Genomic DNA, 20,611 nt, shown 5'->3' on the forward strand with positions numbered 1-20,611 from the left:
TACCAATTGTTTTCTTGCTGACTATGGTCCCAGCTGCCTTGAGATCATTGACAAGATCCTCCTGTGTAGTTCTGGGCTGATTCCTCACCGTTCTCATGATCATTGCAATTCCACGAGGTGAGATCTTGCATGGAGCCCCAGGCCGAGGGAGATTGACAGTTCTTTTGTGTTTCTTCCATTTGCGAATAATCGCACCAACTGTTGTCACCTTCTCACCAAGCTGCTTGGCAATGGTCTTGTAGCCCATTCCAGCCTTGTGTAGGTCTACAATCTTGTCCCTGACATCCTTGGATAGCTCTTTGGTCTTGGCCATGGTGGAGAGTTTGGAATCTGATTGCTTCTGTGGACAGGTGTCTTTTATACAGGTAACAAACTGAGATTAGGAGCACTCCCTTTAAGAGTGTGCTCCTAATCTCAGCTTGTTACCTGTATAAAATACACATGGGAGCCAGAAATCTTTCTGATTGAGAGGGGGTCAAATACTTATTTCCCTCATTAAAATGCAAATCAATTTATAACATTTTTGACATGCGTTTTTCTGGATTTTTTTGTTGTTATTCTGTCTCTCACTGTTCAAATAAACCTGACTGATCATGTAGGCTGTAAATGAGTATCTTTTCTATTGCACTGACCTTAAATTCTATCAATAATGCACCAACTAAGTTGCAAGCTAGGGGTAGAAGATTTGGTACTGCAATTTGCATAGCCTTGGTACTCATCTCAACATTATTAGGTTACATGAATTATGTCTGCTTAAATGGGTTAAAATTATAATTTGTTTTTCCAAACATACATATTTAAATACATGTTAATTAATGCATTACAGACAGTGGATAGGGCAATATCCACCCCAAGATGCACATGCAGTTCAGGCTATGCTCAAACCCTACCTCCTAACCTGAGCACTCCGTTCAGCCACCCCTGGTCTGCAAAAACGTAACTTACACATAGAAATAGCGCACATAAAACATATATATCGCTTCTTAGACTTGCTTTCAATGAGAATGACAGATCTATAACTCACATTTCAATGTGAATTTGGTCTGGTCGCCCAAAAAGTTACATATAAAATTTTTAAATGTTGTATATATCTGTCTTTTGACTACAAAAAAATGTCAACCATGACCTACAGTATTTGTGGTTTCCCTGACCTTCTCTAATGTATAATGTTGTTTGAAATGAATACTGCTATATCAGTTCTGCTTTGTAATGTGTTCTCAGGGCAAGTCGTATTATTCTGTAAGTAAATCTCTGACACTACATTAAGTATGAAATATTACATTACTTTAGGTTGCATTATGAATGGAATAGCGGTCGTACAATATCATACGAATTATAGGAAGTATATCATCATACGTCTTACCCGGTTGTACAGTACAATAGCATACGAATTGGATGACTTAACTTATCATACATCTTGGAGGATGTATAGGATTATACGGAGGACGTAAAGTACTATTCCACTTTCTCTGAGAACAGGTTGCTTGTTGCGCAGTAACAACAAAGGAGATCTCTTCTAACAACAAAAAATGGCAACCAAATTTCTTTTTTTCAGGTTTTCCTCTTAACCCTCTAATGCAACATGTTGTTTGTGACAAACAATCAAATGCACGGGACTCTCTGCTGCCTTTGGGACAGCTTCATGCCAGATGTCATATGTCAAGGTGTCAGAGGGCAGGAAGGGGGAGGGAGGGTTTGTCGCTGGGTAGGGCAACAGCTGGCACACACTGGGGACACACCTCTCCTCTGTCCCATATATATACCTGTACTGGTACAGCCTGTATTCTCAGGGTCACAGCCACACTCAGGGCAGGTCAAAGAACATCACTCTCTCAGCACTCACTCAGCCACCACCATGGGGAATTGCAGCCAGGGATGCCAAGACTTCATCTCTCGGCCTAAGAACACCAACATCCGTCTTAGACTGCCGGTAGTCTGCTTCGTCTGGCAGATCGCCATGATCATCCTCTTCGGAGTATTCATCCGCTACGACGAGGAGTCGGACGCACACTGGGTAGAAACCAAGGCCCATGACAACATCACCAGCGACATAGAGAATGACTTCTACTTCAGATACCCCAGTAAGTACATTCATAATCACTGTACTGCCTGGTGCATCCTTTAGGTTGACAATATACAGTAAATGTATGATTCATGGTTTCATCTTCATTGCAATGATAAAGAATCAGGTTATTAATAAGTGGCATGCTTGCTGTTTGATCAGATAATAACTTTTGATCTCTATGATGTTTGACAATTTCCCCTGTGAAATCCCCTAGACAACAATCTCAGTCTCAGTTATTTTGAAAGCATCTATTCATTAATGGACTAATGCAGTGACAGTCCAAATTTGCCTCTCTAACTTGGGTTAAAACTACGTATCCTCTTTACCAAATGTTGGTCAGTGGTTATTTCCAATTTGTCTGATTCTAGCTTGGTTTATACCAGCTTCTGATGGTGCATCTTTGCTGATAGCCAGGCTGAATGAGTGACAAGTTAAGTTTGATAATTGTGATGTTATGTGGCATCTGTTTCATCTTGTAATATGATGTGTTTTGATTTGTCAGGGATTATATCCTACCTGTAGCTCTGGCATGTAAACTGATAGGGTGTGTATCCTAAACCTGCTAATCTGATGATGACATATCCAATTGAACATGTCGAGTTAACAACTTTAAAACTTTGACCAAATGGTACAGAACATCAGGGCTGGTTTGATCAAAAACTATGCAACTACTGAGAGCCCCTTGAATTGGATGCAATAACATGTTGCATTAACTATTAGGATTTATTTCACACTTTGAATAATGATCTCGCCCCCCCCCCCTCTCTCTCTCTCTCGCTCTCTCTCTCCATCTAACCCTCCTCTCTCCAGGCTTCCAGGATGTCCATGTGATGATCTTTGTGGGTTTCGGGTTCCTCATGACTTTCCTGAAGAGGTACAGCTTCGGTGGGGTCGGCTTCAACTTCCTCATTGCCTCCTTCGGCCTGCAGTGGGCTCTACTCATGCAAGGCTGGTTCCACTCTCTAGACCCCCAGACTGGAAAGATCTACATCGGTATTGAAAAGTATGCAAGTGCACTGATGTGCATCTATGAGGCTGCAATTTGTTCAGTAATTAGAGTGAGAACTGATGAGGTATGCACACATAGGATCATACTGAGACAATGGCAGAATGGTTATAAGAGAAATAGACTGTACCATAGAGTCTATTAGGGTTACGCAAGCTGTCACCATGGGTTAAGCAGTGATGGGTTAAACCAGGGATGGGCAACTGGCGGCCCACGGGCCTCATGCGACCCGCGACCTCCCTTTTGTAAGCCTGCGGACAAATAAATAAAATATATTAATCATATTATTATTTTATTTTATTTTATTTTATTTTTTTGGGGGGGGGGACTCAGTCAGGGTCTCAACTTACTATTGAGAGTTAGAATAATAGAATACACAAGGTGCAATTTCAAAATGTGCATCAGCAGTCACTGAAAGAAAGCCAAGACCTTAAGGATTACTTACTGATCTAGTCATTCAGGTTTTAGTACTGTATGCATGACGGACTCTCTCACATGACTCTCCGTTAATAGTCATAACGCATCTCTGTCTCCACCCCACCCACCTGTGTCCTCTATCTGCAGTCTGATCAATGCTGACTTCTGTGTGGCGGGCTGTCTCATAGCCTACGGGGCAGTGCTGGGCAAAGTCAGCCCGGTCCAGCTGTTGGTTATGACCCTGTTTGGTGTCACTCTGTTCGCTGTGGAAGAGTACATCATCCTGAACCTACTTCATGTGAGTCCCATCAAGCACTCTCTGGACGTACAACTATTAAATCATACACACTGTATTAACCATGGTTGGATTAATGGAATTCACCCTATAACCTTGATATAGTAACTTGTTTATGTAACCTCAATGGCCTTTGACATCTGCCTACAGCCAAGTAATCACATGACTAACAAATGACTGTTTCTGTCCCCACAGGCTAGAGATGCAGGTGGCTCTATGGTTATTCACACCTTTGGAGGTTATTATGGTCTGGCCATCTCCTGGGTCCTTTACCGACCTAATTTACACCAGAGCAAGCGTATGCAGGGCTCTGTGTACCACTCCGATACTTTCGCCATGATCGGTGAGTTGCCTGTCGGAGTCAGTAGTCGTTCATTGCATAAACATATGAATGGTTCTGATTTGCCTTGTGTGTGTTTCACTCTCTATGGTGATGGTGACCTATCTTTAGTTTGTAGAAGTTTCTGTCATGGCACTGTTCCTGTTCTGACACAGTTCCTGTTCTGAAGTGTGTGTGGTGATCAGGTGTGTTTGGTGTGTTTTAACTGTGTGGTCCCTTCTCTCTCCTCAGGCACACTGTTCCTGTGGATGTTCTGGCCCAGTTTCAACTCGGCCATCACTGACCATGGAGACGGTCAGCACAGGGCAGTCATCAACACCTACCTGGGCTTGGCCTCTACTGTCCTCACCACAGTGGCCATCTCCAGCCTCTCCCAGAAGAATGGCAAGCTTGATATGGTAAGGAACCATTACTGTGTGTGTGTGTGTGTGTGTGTGTGTGTTTGCACGTACACATGTAACATTCTCTGTAACTTTGTATTTGTGACACTAACTGACAACCTCTCAGTCTACATAATCCTCCTCTGCTCTCATCTCATTGACTGACATGTATTCGAGTCTCATGACTGGTGCTCTCTCTTGCATAACAGGTTCATATCCAGAATTCCACCCTAGCGGGGGGTGTTGCCTTGGGGACAGCGGCTGAGTTTATGGTCTCTCCCTACGGCGCTCTGATCGTGGGGTTCTTCTGCGGCATAATCTCTACCATGGGCTACCTCTTCATTTCTGTGAGTCTCACCCCTGGGCACCATCCACTCACAGCTTGAAGCTAGAATGGCTTGTTTTGTAGGCGTAGTAGGTTCTGTCCAAAGAAAGTTATTACAAAACACAAAACAATTATTTACCTCTTATGAATGATGTTGGGGGCACACTCAAAAAAGAATGTATAGCACTCTAAATGGCTGCCTAATCTTTATTGGGCAGATTCCTTTGCCATAAACGGTAGCACACTATTTGGGGCTGTGTACGGGTGTGTTGTTAAAACTTGACCTGTCTCCTTCCAGCCCTTCTTGGAGAAGACACTGAAGATCCAGGACACGTGTGGAATACACAACCTGCACGCCATGCCTGGGGTGATTGGCGGGATAGTTGGAGCCATCACTGCTGCAGCTGCCAGCGAGTCAGTCTACGGAAAGCAGGGGTGAGTCAAAAGACCTGAGGGCCTGAGGCTACACTGTCAAACCACACAAACCTGAACATGTACCCTTGTTACTAGACAATCAGAACACAGATTCACCCACACCCTCTCATCAACCAATCATATCACACAGTTACTGTATGTCACAGGACATATCTTAAACGATTAATGTCATTTTACACCAAACAATTTATGTCACAGTCACAGTTTAGACTGTAATCCAACAGTTAGTTTGCATTTATTTGGAAATATACATAATCATTAGAAGACTCAACATAAAGCTTAAATATGGGACACAATCTGACTCTATATATTGTTATTTTCCGACCAGGTTGATCAACACGTTTGACTTCACTGGAGACTTTAAGAACAGAACCGTGTTAACTCAGGGTGGATACCAGGCCGCTGGCATGTGTGTGTCCATCGTCTTCGGGATTGTAGGCGGAGCTATAGTCGGTGAGTTTGGCCGAGATAGCATAGCTCAGAGATAGAGAGGAGCCATGGGCATATAAAGGGTGACCTAGAGGTGACATGGGTGCTATAGGGGGTGACGTACCTGAAGGAGAGAGACTGAAGTTGACACTATCTCCTCTGTTCACAGGTTCCATCCTGAAGTTACCCATCTGGGGCGATCCTGCGGATGAGAACTGCTTCGATGATGAGATGTACTGGGAGGTAAGGGAACAAGCCACTCTTCACCGGATGTTCACAATATAACCACTAGGTGGTGCCATTGTCTTTGATTTAGTCTCACGTGACGAACTACAGACCACCTTAGAGATCTACACTACCCTTCAAAAGTTTGGACACACCTACTCATTCAAGGGTTTTTCTTTATTTGTACTATTTTCTACATTGTAGAATAATAGTGAAGACATCAAAACTATGAAATAACACATATGGAATCATGTAGTAACCAAAAAAGTGTCAAACAAATCAAAATATATTTGAGATTCTTCAAATAGCCACCTTTTGCCTTGATGGCAGCTTTGCACACTCTTGGCATTCTCTCAACCAGCTTCATGAGGTAGTCACCTGGAATGCATTTCAATTAACAGGTGTGCCTTGTTAAAAGTTAATTTGTGGAATTTATTTCCTTGTTAATGTGTTTGAACCAATCAGTTGTTTTGTGACAAGGGGTGGTATTCAGAAGATAGCCCTATTTGGTAAAAGACCAAGTCCATGTTATGGCAAGAACAGCTCAAATAAGCAAAGAGAAATGACAGTCCATCATTACTTTAAGACATGAAGGTCAGTCAATACTGAAAATCTCAAGAACTTTGAAAGTTTCTTCAAGTGCAATCGCAAAATCCATCAAGCGCTATGATGAAACTGGCTCTAATGAAGACCGCCACAGGAATGGAAGACCCAGAGTTACCTCTGCTGCAGAGGATACGTTTATTAGAGTTACCAGCCTCAGAAATTGCAGCCCAAATAAATGCTTCACAGGGTTCAAGTAACAGACACATCTCAACATCAACTGTTCAGAGGGAACTGTGTGAATCAGGCCTTCATGGTCAAATTGCTGCAAAGAAACCACTACTAAAGGACACCAATAATAAGAAGAGACCTGCTTGGGCCAAGAAACATGAGCAATGGACATTAGACCGGTGTAAATTTGTCCTTTGGTCTGGAGTCCAAATTGGAGATTTTTGGTTCAAACCGCTGTGTCTTTGTGAGACGCGGTGTGGGTGGACGGATGATCTCCGCATGTGTATTTCCCACTGTAAAGCATGGAGGAGGAGGTGTTATGGTGTGGGGGTGTTTTGCTGGTGACACTGTCTGTGGTTTATTTAGAATTCAAGACATACTTAACCAGCATGGCTACCACAGCATTTTGCAGCGATTCGCCATCCCATCTGGTTTGGGCTTAGTGGGACCCAACACACCTCCAGGCTGTGTAAGGGATATTTTACTAAGACGGAGAGTGATGGAGTGCTTCATCAGATGACCTGGCCTAAACAATCCCCCGACCTCAACCCAATTGAGATGGTTTGGGATGAGTAGGATGGCAGCGTGAAGGAAAAGCAGCCAACAAGTGCTCAGCGTATGTGGGAACTCCTTCAAGACTGTTGGAAAAGCATTCCAGGTGAAGCTGGTTGAGAGAATGCCAAGAGTGTGCAAAGCTGTCATCAAGGCAAAGAAAGGGTGGCTATTTGAAGAATCTCAAATATAAAATATATTTGATTTGTTTAACACTTTTTTGGTTACTACATGATTCCATATGTGTTATTTCATAGTTTTGATGTCTTCACTATTATTCTACAATGTAGAAAATAGTACAAATAAAGAAAAACCCTTGAATGAGTAGGTGTGTCCAAACTTTTGACTGGTACTGTACATCTGAATTGTTATGATTTAAAAGGAGAAAAAAATGAAAAAACTATCAACTATAGTAGTCAATAAAACTATTGCATTAAATTTAAGTATGACAATAAAACTGAAATCACCTATGATTTCTTCACAGCTCCCTGATGAAGATGAAGAGCATCAGGAGAGCATCCCTCCCATTCTGGAGTACAACAACCACATTATCCACAAGCAGCAAGACCTGTAAGTCCATTCAGCATGCTCTGTTTGATCATATCACAAAAATAGTGTGATATGTTGAAGTTATAATCAAGGATTAGTTTTAAATACAGTACTTGTTTATAGATAATCCTTTCTCAAACCATTATGGTCTCTGTTGATTGTAATGACTAATCATTCCACAAGATGGAGTACTGTAGGAAAAAATGTGTGTTTCACATTCTAAGTCTGTGATTTTCTTTGTCTCTTCACAGATCTGAGTCCAACTTCTCTGTAGAAAACTGTGAAAGCTAAATACAGAAATGTTAGGACACCACTACCCAAACACGTGCTGCTGGACCACGGAACAACCACGGACCAACCACGGAAATCCAACAGACAACTGCACTCCCCCTAAATGAAGACACCTAAACAAGGCACCTTTAAGACACGCTTTATTGAATCTTATGTTAAGGTCATTAGATACATTTGAAGCCATTTGATACTGTATGTGCCTCCGTCCCCCGTCACCCACACCATTAGATCACATAGACACTTCCTGGATGGTTATGTACTGTCATGAAGCACTGTGTGCTGAATTCTGGCAAAATGCTGATCTATTGAAAGGACCTCAAAGATCTGCACTTAATCCACATTATGGATGTCCAACTATAACCTACTACACAAAATGGCCAATAAAGCTTTTCCTGAGCATTGGTATACTCTGTAATATATGTATTTACACAAAACAATCACACGTTGTGAAATCTTTGATCACAACCACTCTGAATTGAATGAGGATGAGGAAAGGATTTTTTATGAAATTACTTTGACCAATCCTCATTTTGTAGCCTTGTATGTTGTACATTTTTTTCCCATTTTATTTTGTCTGAGAAAAATGTGTTTTAATACAGCTGGTGCATATGTAAGGAGGAAAGTAATTTAACTTTTAGTTAATCGTGAATATCTTGTTTATAGTGCTTTGTAAAAACCCAAAAGGGGTTTGCTCTATTTTCCCAATGCAGGAGTACCATTTGAGCCCCCAATGTGATCATTTTCTTTGTTTGGGATAAAGATTTACAGTATTTAACCAAGGAGTCAGTGATGAGTAATAGAAGTACATTTAAACTTTACTTGAAAGTTTTTGGTAACATAATGTATTTAAACAGCTTTTAAAGCTATGTATATGCAAACACATTTTCATCACTATCTCTAATGATTGAATGGATCCCCTGCCTTCTGAGATGCCCTCTATGTCTTCCACCTCTTAATTATGTTTTTACTGTACTGTTGTCTGAGTGACAGAAGTTATTTAGATGTTTTATGTAAATCTTATTCTATACATAAAATCATGTTTATTTAAATGTTGCTACTCATATAACTTAATAAATCAAATGTGATGTGAGATATACCATGTTTGCCTCTTCTCCTTGAAGATAGCTCCACAGCCTTGCAAGATGGATGTTAGGATGTGTATATCTGATGTCATGCTCAGTGTGAATGAGAAGATACTGTACACAAGATGTACATACAGACCAGCATGATCAACATGTACCGTCACAGGTGGGACCTTTTGAATATCCACCACTATGGTGAGGTAATGAAGGGCTTAAATCAATGAACTGCAGTCAGGAATTTTGGAGAGGGCAAATGCTTTTCACTGCACACAAAATTGCTTTTTCGCAGCAGGTTAGGAAAATTAACATAGCACGTTAGGAGACTGAGGTTAAGGTTAAGATAAAGGATTTGGGTTAGAGTTAGCAAAAATGATCTCCTAACCTGCTACGAAAATCTGTATCGAAGTGCCGTGAAAAGTGTGTCCCCCTTTTGGAGAGACTACTACTATGGGGCCTACACCATTTTACCATGTCTGTTTGAGGATGATGAATTGTTTGATGATTGTTTGAAAGTCATGGTAAGTCTTCTATTTCAAATCAGTAATATTATTGAAATTGTTTTGAATATATGAATCATGTCAATGTAATTGACTGTAGGTATAACAAGATGCTTTGGGACAGGCTACAACTAAGGAGAGTTTGAAAGGAGGTTTATTATGTAAGTTGCCTCTGAAATTGATCTAATGTCTGTACAGTGAGGGAAAAAAGTATTTGATCCCCTGCTGATTTTGTACGTTTGCCCACTGACAAAGAAATGATCAGTCTATACTTTTAATGGTAGGTTTATTTGAACAGTGAGAGACAGAATAACAACAAAAAAATCCAGAAAAACGCATGTCAAAAATGTTATAAATTGATTTGCATTTTAATGAGGGAAATAAGTATTTGACCCCCTCTCAATCAGAAAGATTTCTGGCTCCCAGGTATCTTTTATACAGGTAACGAGCTGAGATTAGGAGCACACTCTTAAAGGGAGTGCTCCTAATCTCAGTTTGTTACCTGTATAAAAGAAACCTGTCCACAGAAACAATCAATCAATCAGATTCCAAACTCTCCACCATGGCCAAGACCAAAGAGCTCTCCAAGGATGTCAGGGACAAGATTGTAGACCTACACTAGGCTGGAATGGGCTACAAGACCATCGCCAAGCAGCTTGGTGAGAAGGTGACAACAGTTGAAGCGATTATTCGCAAATGGAAGAAACACAAAATAACTGTCAATCTCCCTCGGCCTGGGGCTCCATGCAAGATCTCACCTTGTGGAGTTGCAATGATCATGAGAACGGTGAGGAATCAGCCCAGAACTACACGGGAGGATCTTGTCAATGATCTCAAGGCAGCTGGGACCATAGTCACCAAGAAAACAATTGGTAACGCACTACGCAGTGAAGGACTGAAATCCTGCAGCGCCCACAAGGTCCCCCTGCTCAAGAACGCACATATACAGGGCCGTCTGAAGTTTGCCAATTAACATCTGAATGATTCAGAGGAGAACTGGGTGAAAGTGTTGTGGTCAGATGAGACCAAAATTGAGCTCTTTGGCATCAACTCAACTTGCCGTGTTTGGAGGAGGAGGAGGAATGCTGCCTATGACCCCAAGAACACCATCCCCACCGTCAAACATGGAGGTGGAAACATTATGCTTTGGGGGTGTTTTTCTGCTAAGGGGACAGGACAACTTCACTGCATCAAAGGGACGATGGACGGGGCCATGTACCGTCAAATCTTGGGTGAGAACCTCCCTCCCTCAGCCAGGGCATTGAAAATGGGTCGTGATGGGTATTCCAGCATGACAATGACCCAAAACACACGGCCAAGGCAACAAAGGAGTGGCTCAAGAAGAAGCACATTAAGGTCCTGGAGTGGCCTAGCCAGTCTCCAGACCTTAATCCCATAGAAAATCTGTGGAGGGAGCTGAAGGTTCGAGTTGCCAAACGTCAGCCTCGAAACCTTAATGACTTGGAGAAGATCTGCAAAGACGAGTGGGACAAAATCCCTCCTGAGATGTGTGCAAACCTGGTGGCCAACTACAAGAAACATCTGACCTCTGTGATTGCCAACAATGGTTTTGCCACCAAGTACTAAGTCATGTTTTGCAGAGGGGTCAAATACTTATTTCCCTGCTTATTTCTCTGCTTATTTTTTGAGTGCTCCAACTTGTTTAACAGGAATGACTCATTTTTGGCTAGTGCTTCAGTGGTAACTTAAAGGTGGGTTTGAAAAGTGTGTTGCGCTCAAGTCTTTTCCTCATAGAAGTGCTGTGAGTCATTTGCGTGCTGTGAATCACTATTACTCTGAGCATACCTACCAGGAATCAGCTTTGGACCTTTATTGTGTGATGCCATTGCTCACCCTGTGTTAAAATCTGAGCTAGTAAAAAAAACTAAAAATGCTCCAGTGCCTTGAGCCACAACCAATCTGAGAGGTACAGTTGAAGTCGGATATTTACATACACTTTAGCCAAATACATTTAAACTCAGTTTTTCACAATTCCTGACATTTAATCCTAGTAAGAATGTCCTGTTTTAGGTAAGTTAGGATCACCACTTTATTTTCAGAATGTGAAATGTCAGAATAATAGTAGAGAGAATGATTTATTTCAGCTTTTATTTCTTTCATCACATTCCCAGTGGGTCAGAAGTTTACATACACTTTCGGGTAGCCTTCCACAAGCTTCCCACAATAAGTTGGGTGAATTTTGGCCCATTCCTCCTGTGGGTCAGACGTTTACATACACTCAATTAGTATTTGGTAGCATTGCCTTTAAATTGTTTAACTTGGGTCAAACGTTTCGGGTAGCCTTCCACAAGCTTCCCACAATAAGTTGGGTGAATTTTGGCCCATTCCTCCTGACAGAGCTGGTGTAACTGAGTCAGGTTTGTAGGCCTCCTTGCTCGCACATGCTTTTTCAGTTCTGCCCACACATTTTCTATAGGATTGAGGTCAGGGCTTTGTGATGGCCACATCAATACCTTGACTTTGTTGTCCTTAAGTCATTTTGCCACAACTTTGGAAGTATGCTTGGGGTCATTGTCCATTTGGAAGACTCATTTGCGACCAAGCTTTAACTTCCTGACTGATGTCTTGAGATGTTGCTTCAATATATCCACATAATTTTCCTTCCTCATGATTCCATCTATTTTGTGAAGTGCACCATTCTCTCCTGCAGCAAAGCACCCCCACAGCATGATGCTGCCACCCCCGTGCTAAACGGTTAGGATGGTGTTCTTCGGCTTGCAAGCTATCCCCTTTTCCTCCAAACATAACGATGGTCATTATGGCCAAACAGTTGTATTTTTGTTTCATCAGACCAGAGGACATTTCTCCAAAAAGTACGATCTTTGTCCCCATGTGCAATTGCAAACCATTGTCTGGCTTTTTTGTGGCAGTTTTGAAGCAGTGGCTTCTTCCTTGCTGAGCTGCCTTTCAGGTTATGTCAATTTAGGACTCATTTTACTGTGGATATAGATACTTTTGTACCTGTTTCCTCCAGCATCTTCACAAGGTCATTTGCTGTTGTTCTTGGATTGATTTGCACTTTTCGCACCGAAGTACGTTCATCTCTAGGGGGCAGAATGCGTCTCCTTCCTGAGAGGTATGATGGCTGCGTGGTCCCATGGTGTTTATACTTGCATACTATTGTTTGTACAGATGAACGTGGTACCTTCAGGCGTTTGGAAATTGCTCCCAAGGATAAACCAGACTTGTGAAGGTCTACAAAACATTTTCTGAGGTCTTGGCTGATTTCTTTTGATTTTCCCATGATGTCAAGCAAAGAGGCACTGAGTTTGAAGGTAGGCCTTGAAATACATCCACAGGTACACCTCCAATTGACTCCAAGGATGTCAATTAGCCTATCAGAAGCTTGAATTTTCCAAGCTGTTCAAAGGCACAGTCAACTTAGTGTATGTAAACTTCTGACCCACTGGAATTGTGATACCGTGAATTATAATTGAAATAATCAGTCTGTAAACAATTGTTGGAAAAATTACTTATGTAATGCACAAAGTAGATGTCCTAACCAACTTGCCAAAACTATAGTTTGTTAACAAGAAATTTGTGGAGTGGTTGAAAAATGAGTTTTAATGACTCCAACCTAAGTGTATGTAAACTTCCGACTTCAACTGTATGTAGCAGGGTACTCTGTCCTGTCTCACGAGGCACACGCCGATGTCATTGTGACCTACTCTGGCCACTTCCCCCGGTCAAAGGTGGGAGTTGGAGGGTTTAGAGAGGTTAATCCAGGGGCCTGAGGGGCTGTATTACATAACCAGAGACGCTTGTTTAGCCTTATAGGCCAACATGTTAGAGGTTAAAGGTTAGGTCAATCACTGTCACACTCGATGAAGTGAAGAGCACCCCTCTGACTAAGTGTCAGAGGCCTGGTGTTAACCCTACCATCTGTTACTCCCTCCCCTCATCTATCACCCTGTGTTTTCTGTGAACAGGTATTATTTTAATGTTTTGCTGTGTATTTTAATGTGTATATGGATGTGTAGTTTAATGTGTATATTGTATTTTGATGTGTATAGTTGTGCTAAACAGGGCACATCTGGAAAAGAGACCTTGGTCTCAGCATGACTCCCTGTCAAAATAAAGGTTAAATACGCAACTGATGTGGACTATGTCCTGTGTCTTCTGTCTGAGACTCTCTATGATATCTTCATTATAGGTCTGACAAACATGAGTATCACCATCATTGTACCAAGGCCCTGAATAACTCTCACTTTCACACTCACATACCCATAGGCATTTCTATTTCAAGAGTATCTGCATCAGGTCAAAGAGAGGGGTTATTAGTATGGCCATAAACACAGACAGAAAGCAGACCATGTCATTGCTCGCTGAGCATAATGTGTGGGTGTGGTGGGTTAAGGAGAGAGGCTGAGCTGGCCTGATAGAGGTCTGTGGCCTGTCCATTTTGGTCAGGGCCAACCTTTCCAATCCCAGTATTCTCATGGTAATGAGGCCTAACAGAGATCCCGGTCGCTGGACAGACCAGTCAATAGGGTCATTTCCTGATCCATCACCATGGTGTTTAATGAACTCTAAACACTCAGTGTGGACACTAGCTTTGTGCCTGCCTGACAAACCAGCTGGTTTTATAGAGCTTTATTTAGTGAAGTGGTCACTATAAATTATGATTTTTATATTTAAGCTTAATTATGAGGTTACTTCTCTTAACTATCAGTTGGAACATAGTAGTTCGCTGAATATTTAACAAGGGACCCTTTATTCACAATGGAAATTGTATTCTACAGGAATGAGTGGCAGGATATACTGTATGTATCTACATTTGGAAAGAATTGGACAGCTTCCTCATAATGAATCTACTCTGGAGTAAGTTCAGTGAGCAGCATGTCCCTAGGTTTGGCCCCTGAGTCCTGAAATGGCTTTACGAGGAATTCCTCACTTCTAATCCTGATGGGAGGAAAGTCAACCAGGGGAACCCTGACACTAAGGCAGTGTGCAGCAACTCCAGCCCAGGTTTAGGGGATTACATGGGATAAATTAGATGGACAGCAGGGGAGAGCAGGGAGGGTGGAGCAGCGATTTCCCTGATTTCACATAGCTTTCCCATGAGGAGGAGGGAGGAGGGATTGGAGCTTCAAACTGAGTGTGAGAGAGAGAGAGCTAGACAGAGGAGGTAAAGAATGAGAGTGAGGGGGAGAAGTGAGAGGGAAATGGCTTCAAATCTCTTCTTCTGGCTAATCAAACAAGGCTGTGGGGGTTTGAGGGGCCGGCAGAGGGGGATGGAGGCGGGATGCAGAAGGCAGGAGGAGGAGACAGTGGGACTGTAACAGAGATGTCCCTGTTAATCCTGTGTTTGAAGAGTGCAGGCGGACAGGCAGGTGGGCAGACCCTCCTATAGTCCCCCCTGAAAGGACCCGGGGTGCTGGAGGAGAGTGGAGGGAGCTCTTCTCCTGGATCACATGACCCTGGGAGTGTGTGTGAAACCACTCTGCCCACCATTGTCCCCCCACGGGAAAGGCTGCAGAAAGCCTGTAATCAGATTAAAGGTTGCTGGGAAGAGGGGGGACAGATTTTCGGGGAACGTGGAGGGGGGGTGGCCGCTCTCTAATCAATACCTGCCATTGAAGTGCAGGAGAGGGGCTAAATAACGCAGCAGGTGGGCGTGGGGTACTGGGCTGCGGGGACAAATTGGCCTGTTGTTAGAGGGGGGATAACGGCTGGGCCGGGAGGAGTGGCACAATCAGTAAGCTTGGAGTGTGGTAGAATGGGTGGGGTGGGAAAGGGGGGACCGGGAGAACTCAAAAGGTGGCTGCCCTCTCCCCTCCCGCCCTGGCAATTATATCACTTTTGTGAGCTGATTGGAGCAGGCTGCAGGGTCCATCTGGGCTGATAGATCTCTATTCTCAGACTCACACTGGTCTCACCAACCCACCACTCAATGAGCTATCAGGGGCTCCTTTGCTCTTAATAGGACTCATCATCATCAGGCTTCCTGAGAGGTCTGTCCCTGTCAGTCAGCCATCACACAACACCACAGCTCACTCATGACAGACAATAGGCTTCTCTCTGCTTCCCTCCAGGTCCCAGGTGGAGCATTAATGGAGAGAGAACTTCAACTAGTCGCACCATTTCATTTGAACACTGAGGCTGTGGATGGTCTTTTGTGCTTAGGTGCTTGAATGGATGTGATGTGGAAGGAATGAATGTGAAAGAGGTTTCTGGTTGTGAAGGACACTCTCTTGAAACATTCTGGAAAGTGAGAAGCATCAGGGGTGGAATATTACATAAAGGAAACTTCTCATCTCCATGGGGAAGGGGGATAAAAAAACAATGTAAGACAAAACGGACAACACAGACAGAAGACACTGGCAACAGCACAATTACACCAGCAAACACACAGTGGATGTATGTGTGGTGTGTGTGAAGTAAAGCAACATGCGTCCTTACATAAGGAAACACAAACTAGTGACAATTAGAAACAACTACTAACAGATCCTGGAGCTTTAGGTTGGCTTGGAGGGAATTCCAAGACCAGGGGACTGAGTAATTAAAGTACTTTTTCCATGCTCGGTTCTAATTTTCGGGACTGTTAGCATAAAACAACATGGAGATTTGAGCTAGAATTTGAGCTTGAGTTTTCATTTCGAGCTAGAAGAGAGGATAGTTAAAAGGGCAGTTTTCCTAAAATGGCCTTCTAAATAACAATGAACCAGTGTTTGAGCCTGAGTGTTGCTGGTGATGTCCACCCTACAGCACAGTAGAGATCACATGGGTGAGTTAGCCATCTCTGTTTGGTGACAAAACGAAGGGCCCCACATGAAAAAAGACTACAGTTTGCTATAGAATACTACAGTATTTACTATAGAATTCTGTAGTAAACTGTAGTATACTGTAGAATACTATACTACACAATCTAGTATACCTCAATCATGTGTATACTTACTATAGAATGTTGGAGTATATTGTAGAATAAATAGTATAATAGTAAATACTACATTATACAACAGACCGCAAAAACACTACATTCAATTGTACAGTAATGTCTGCAAAAACACTACAGTCCACAAAAACACAACAGTAATTACTATAGTATTTTCTACAGTATTTAATTATTTGCATATACCCTGCCCATTCCCCTTCCCCATATCCCAATTTGTACCACCCATAATTGAGAAACCTACATGCCAAGTATAGACCATATATTGTGTTCTCTACAGGTTATAGAAAACAGCAGAAGTGCTGAACTATTTGTTCAGACCACCACAGGTTATGGAAAATGTGCTCTTTGAGGATGTTGTCCCACAGGTTTCTTTAAGGACAAAGCCCCCACTTCTATCTCAAAGTAAAAAATAAAATAAAAAAATAAACTATAGTATATAATACAGTATACTACAGTCTGCAAAAACACTACAGTAAATCCTACAGTCTGCAAAACACTACAGTAATTACTATAGTATAGTACAGTTTTTTTTACTACAGTATTTATACTATAGTAAACTGTAAATAGTACAGTATACTACAGTCATGTCAGCAACACTACAGCAAATATTACAATAAAGTCTGCAAAAACACTACAGTGAATACTATAGTATTTATACCATAGTATGCTATAGTATTTGTTCATGTGGGGCTGCATGATACACAGAGTCAAGAGCCTTCAGTGTAGAGTTGTCCAACACAGAATAAAAGTACAACAAATCAACTATTTTCTGGCGACAAAGGAAACAACAAGTCTCAAATCGTACAGATTCTGTTGAATGTAAAACTTTTTTTTTGCCATCTGACATTAGTCCATTTGTTGGGGTCAACGGGGATGGTCTTGGGAGGGGATGACTCTGTAGAGGAGTCACTGATGAGGGAGAACCAGAGAAACATCAATTCATAGATGAACTGGGCTTTGATCAGGACACAAAGCAGCAGGATCAGTGATGGTGTGAAAGGGGTGGCGAGCAGAGCTGGATTAAAAGGATCCAATTAGTTGCTCCACCTGCATCAGGCCACCAATTAGAGTGGGAGTAGGCTGGTGGGGAAACGTCTCATAGTGCCGTCTGATTGAGAGGTGATCATTAGCCTTTTATAAATCAATAGCTTGGTTTGATTGGCAGGTAGAATCAGAGAGTGAATGGGAGATGGAAAGGGTAAAATGCCTGTCAGTGAAGACTCTGTGTAGCTGCTACAATGCTCATGATGGTGCTCATCATGAACCCAACAGTAAGTTGAAATGCATATAATATATTGAAATTATTGCTGACAGAATCTCTGGTATCTGAAATCCCTCCCTTGGCGATGCTGCCGTATAATTAACTACAAGTCAGGACTGTAAGTCTATACCAGGGGTAGGCAACCCTGGTCCTGTTTTTGATTTAACCAAACTGGAAGACCAGGTGTGTTGAATTTAGTCAATCACTGAACTGATCAATTAGCTCTGTTGGTCAGATGTGGAGCCTAGTTGGGACAAAATCCTGCAGTACCTGTGGCACTCCAGGAACAGGGTTGCCTCCCTCTGGTCTAGACAGTGTAAACAAAGCTTTGTAGCTCTGTTCACTCGTCAGTTGACATGTTGCCACATTGGGAGGATGACACACCCCACTAGGCTGTATTTTCTTACTGTCACTCAATTGTTTTATTGCACACCGATGCCCTCGGAGCATAAGCTAGAAATGTGACCATTCAGGTGACTTAAAGGTTCATTGTGTTTATGAAAATGCTAGAACATTACAGACATTCCTTTGTTTATTTTGTTTTCTTAGTTGATAATAATTGCCTGGAATTGGTGGGGGAAATAGCTGGAGGACATAAAGTAAAACGGCAAAACAGACAGACGATTTTATTTTAAATATTGTTATACAGTATACTGATACTTTATCAATGGCAGACCATTGACTGTAAAATAAAGCTATTATATTTCTGGTCCTGAGAATAAGTTAAGATGTGATAGTTTTTGCAAGATGGTATTCTAAAACAGAGCTGAAAATAAAGCTTCTGTAAAGCAGTTGTTGGAGCAGTCTGGGTGCTCATCCCCACCCCTAGAGGGGTGCCTCTGAATGGGGCCCATGTCCTTTCTTGCATCAGGGTGCTGCTGGAGGAATAGAGTTACAGATAATGACAGGGTTTAGGCACTGAATACAGGCCTACTGGGTTGGAATAAACTGATTGACAGCCTCCTTTAAAGGCCCAGTGCAGCCAAAAACGTGATTTTCCTGTGTTTTATATACAGTTGAAGTCGGAAGTTTACATACACTTAGGTTGGAATCATTAAAACTCGTTTTTCAACCACTCCACAAATTTCTTGTTAACAAACTATAGTTTTGGCAAGTCGGTTAGGACATCTACTTTGTGCATGACACAAGTCATTTTTCCAACAATTGTTTACAGACAGATTATAATAATAAATAATATCTCACTTATAATTCACTGTATCATAATTCCAGTGGGTCAGAAGTTTACATACACTAAGTTGACTGTGCCTTTAAACAGCTTGGAAAATTCAGGAAAATGATGTCATGGCTTTAGAAGCTTCTGATAGGCTAATTGACATCATTTGAACCAATTGGAGGTGTACCTGTGGATGTATTTCAAGGCCTACCTTCAAACTCAGTGCCTCTTTGCTTGACATCATGGGAAAATCAAAAGAAATCAGCCAAGACAGAAAATAATTGTGGACCTCCACAAGTCTGGTTCATCCTTGGGAGCAATTTCCAAACGCTTGAAGGTACCATGTTCATCTGTACAAACAATAGTACGCAGGTATAAATACCATAGGACCACACAGCCGTCATACTGTTCTGTCTCCTAGAGATGAACGTACTTTTGTGCGAAAAATACAAAAGTATCTATATCACAGTAAAACGAGTCCTATATCGACATAACCTGAAAGGCCGCTCAGCAAGGAAGAAGCCACTGCTCCAAAACCGCTATAAAAAAGCCAGACCATGGTTTGCAACTGCACATGGGGACAAAGATTGTACTTTTTGGAGAAATATCCTCTGGTCTGATGAAACAAAAATACAACTGTTTGGCCATAATGACCATCGTTATGTTTGGAGGAAAAAGGGGGTTGCTTGCAAGCCGAAGAACACCATCCAATCGTGAAGAATGGGGGTGGCAGCATCATGCTGTGGGGGTGCTTTGCTGCAGGAGGGACTGGTGCACTTCACAAAATAGATGGCATCATGAGGAAGGAAAATTATGTGGTTATATTGAAGCAACATCTCAAGACATCAGTCATGAAGTTAAAGCTTGGTCGCAAATGGGTCTTCCAAATGGACAATGACCCCAAGCATACTTCCAAAGTTGTGGCAAAATGGCTTAAGGACAACAAAGGCAAGGTATTGTAGTGACCATCACAAAGCCCTGACCTCAATCCTATAGAAAATGTGTGGGCAGAACTGAAAAAGCATGTGCGAGCAAGGAGGCCTATAAACCTGATTCAGTTACACCAGCTCTGTCAGGAGGAATGGGCCAAAATTCACCCAACTTATTGTGGGAAGCTTGTGGAAGGCTACCCGAAGGTGTATGTAAACTTCTGACCCACTGGGAATGTGATGAAAGAAATAAAAGCTGAAATAAATAATTCTCTCTACTATTATTCTGACATTTCACATTCTGAAAATAAAGTGGTGATCCTAACTGACATAAGACAGGGAATTTTTACAAGGATTAAATGTCAGGAATTGTGAAAAACTGAGTTTAAATGTATTTGGCTAAGGTGTATGCAAACTTCCGACTTCAATTGTATATTTACACACTATGAGGTTGGAATGATACTGTGAAATTGTGAAAATTATGATAATGCCATTTTGCCACAGTGGTCCTCTGTAGCTCAATTGGTAGCGCATGGCGCTTGTAACGCCAGGGTAGTGGGTTTGATCCCCGGGACCACCCATACGTAAAAATGTATGTGCACATGACTGTAAGTCGCTTTGGATAAAAGCGTCTGCTAAATGGCATATTATTATATTATTATTAGTGTA

At 42.1% G+C, this 20,611-nt stretch overlaps 1 protein-coding gene across 1 annotated transcript; it reads left to right on the forward strand.

Annotated features, from left to right (window-relative positions):
* The first annotated feature begins 2,880 nt into the window (after nucleotides 1–2,880).
* LOC311128620 (ammonium transporter Rh type C) lies at nucleotides 2,881–9,168 on the forward strand. The gene is made up of 10 exons (XM_084160803.1): nucleotides 2,881–3,068; nucleotides 3,636–3,786; nucleotides 3,979–4,126; nucleotides 4,355–4,521; nucleotides 4,713–4,850; nucleotides 5,127–5,263; nucleotides 5,592–5,716; nucleotides 5,862–5,935; nucleotides 7,728–7,813; nucleotides 8,044–9,168. The coding sequence occupies exons 1-10, from the start codon at nucleotides 2,896–2,898 to the stop codon at nucleotides 8,081–8,083; spliced, it is 1,239 nt and encodes a 412-aa protein (XP_084016929.1). The 5' UTR covers nucleotides 2,881–2,895; the 3' UTR covers nucleotides 8,084–9,168.
* Nucleotides 9,169–20,611: the final 11,443 nt, after the last annotated feature.

Source organism: Coregonus lavaretus (genome assembly GCF_964263955.1).
Source record: "Coregonus lavaretus genome assembly, chromosome: 4".
Taxonomy (NCBI): Eukaryota; Metazoa; Chordata; class Actinopteri; order Salmoniformes; family Salmonidae; genus Coregonus; species Coregonus lavaretus.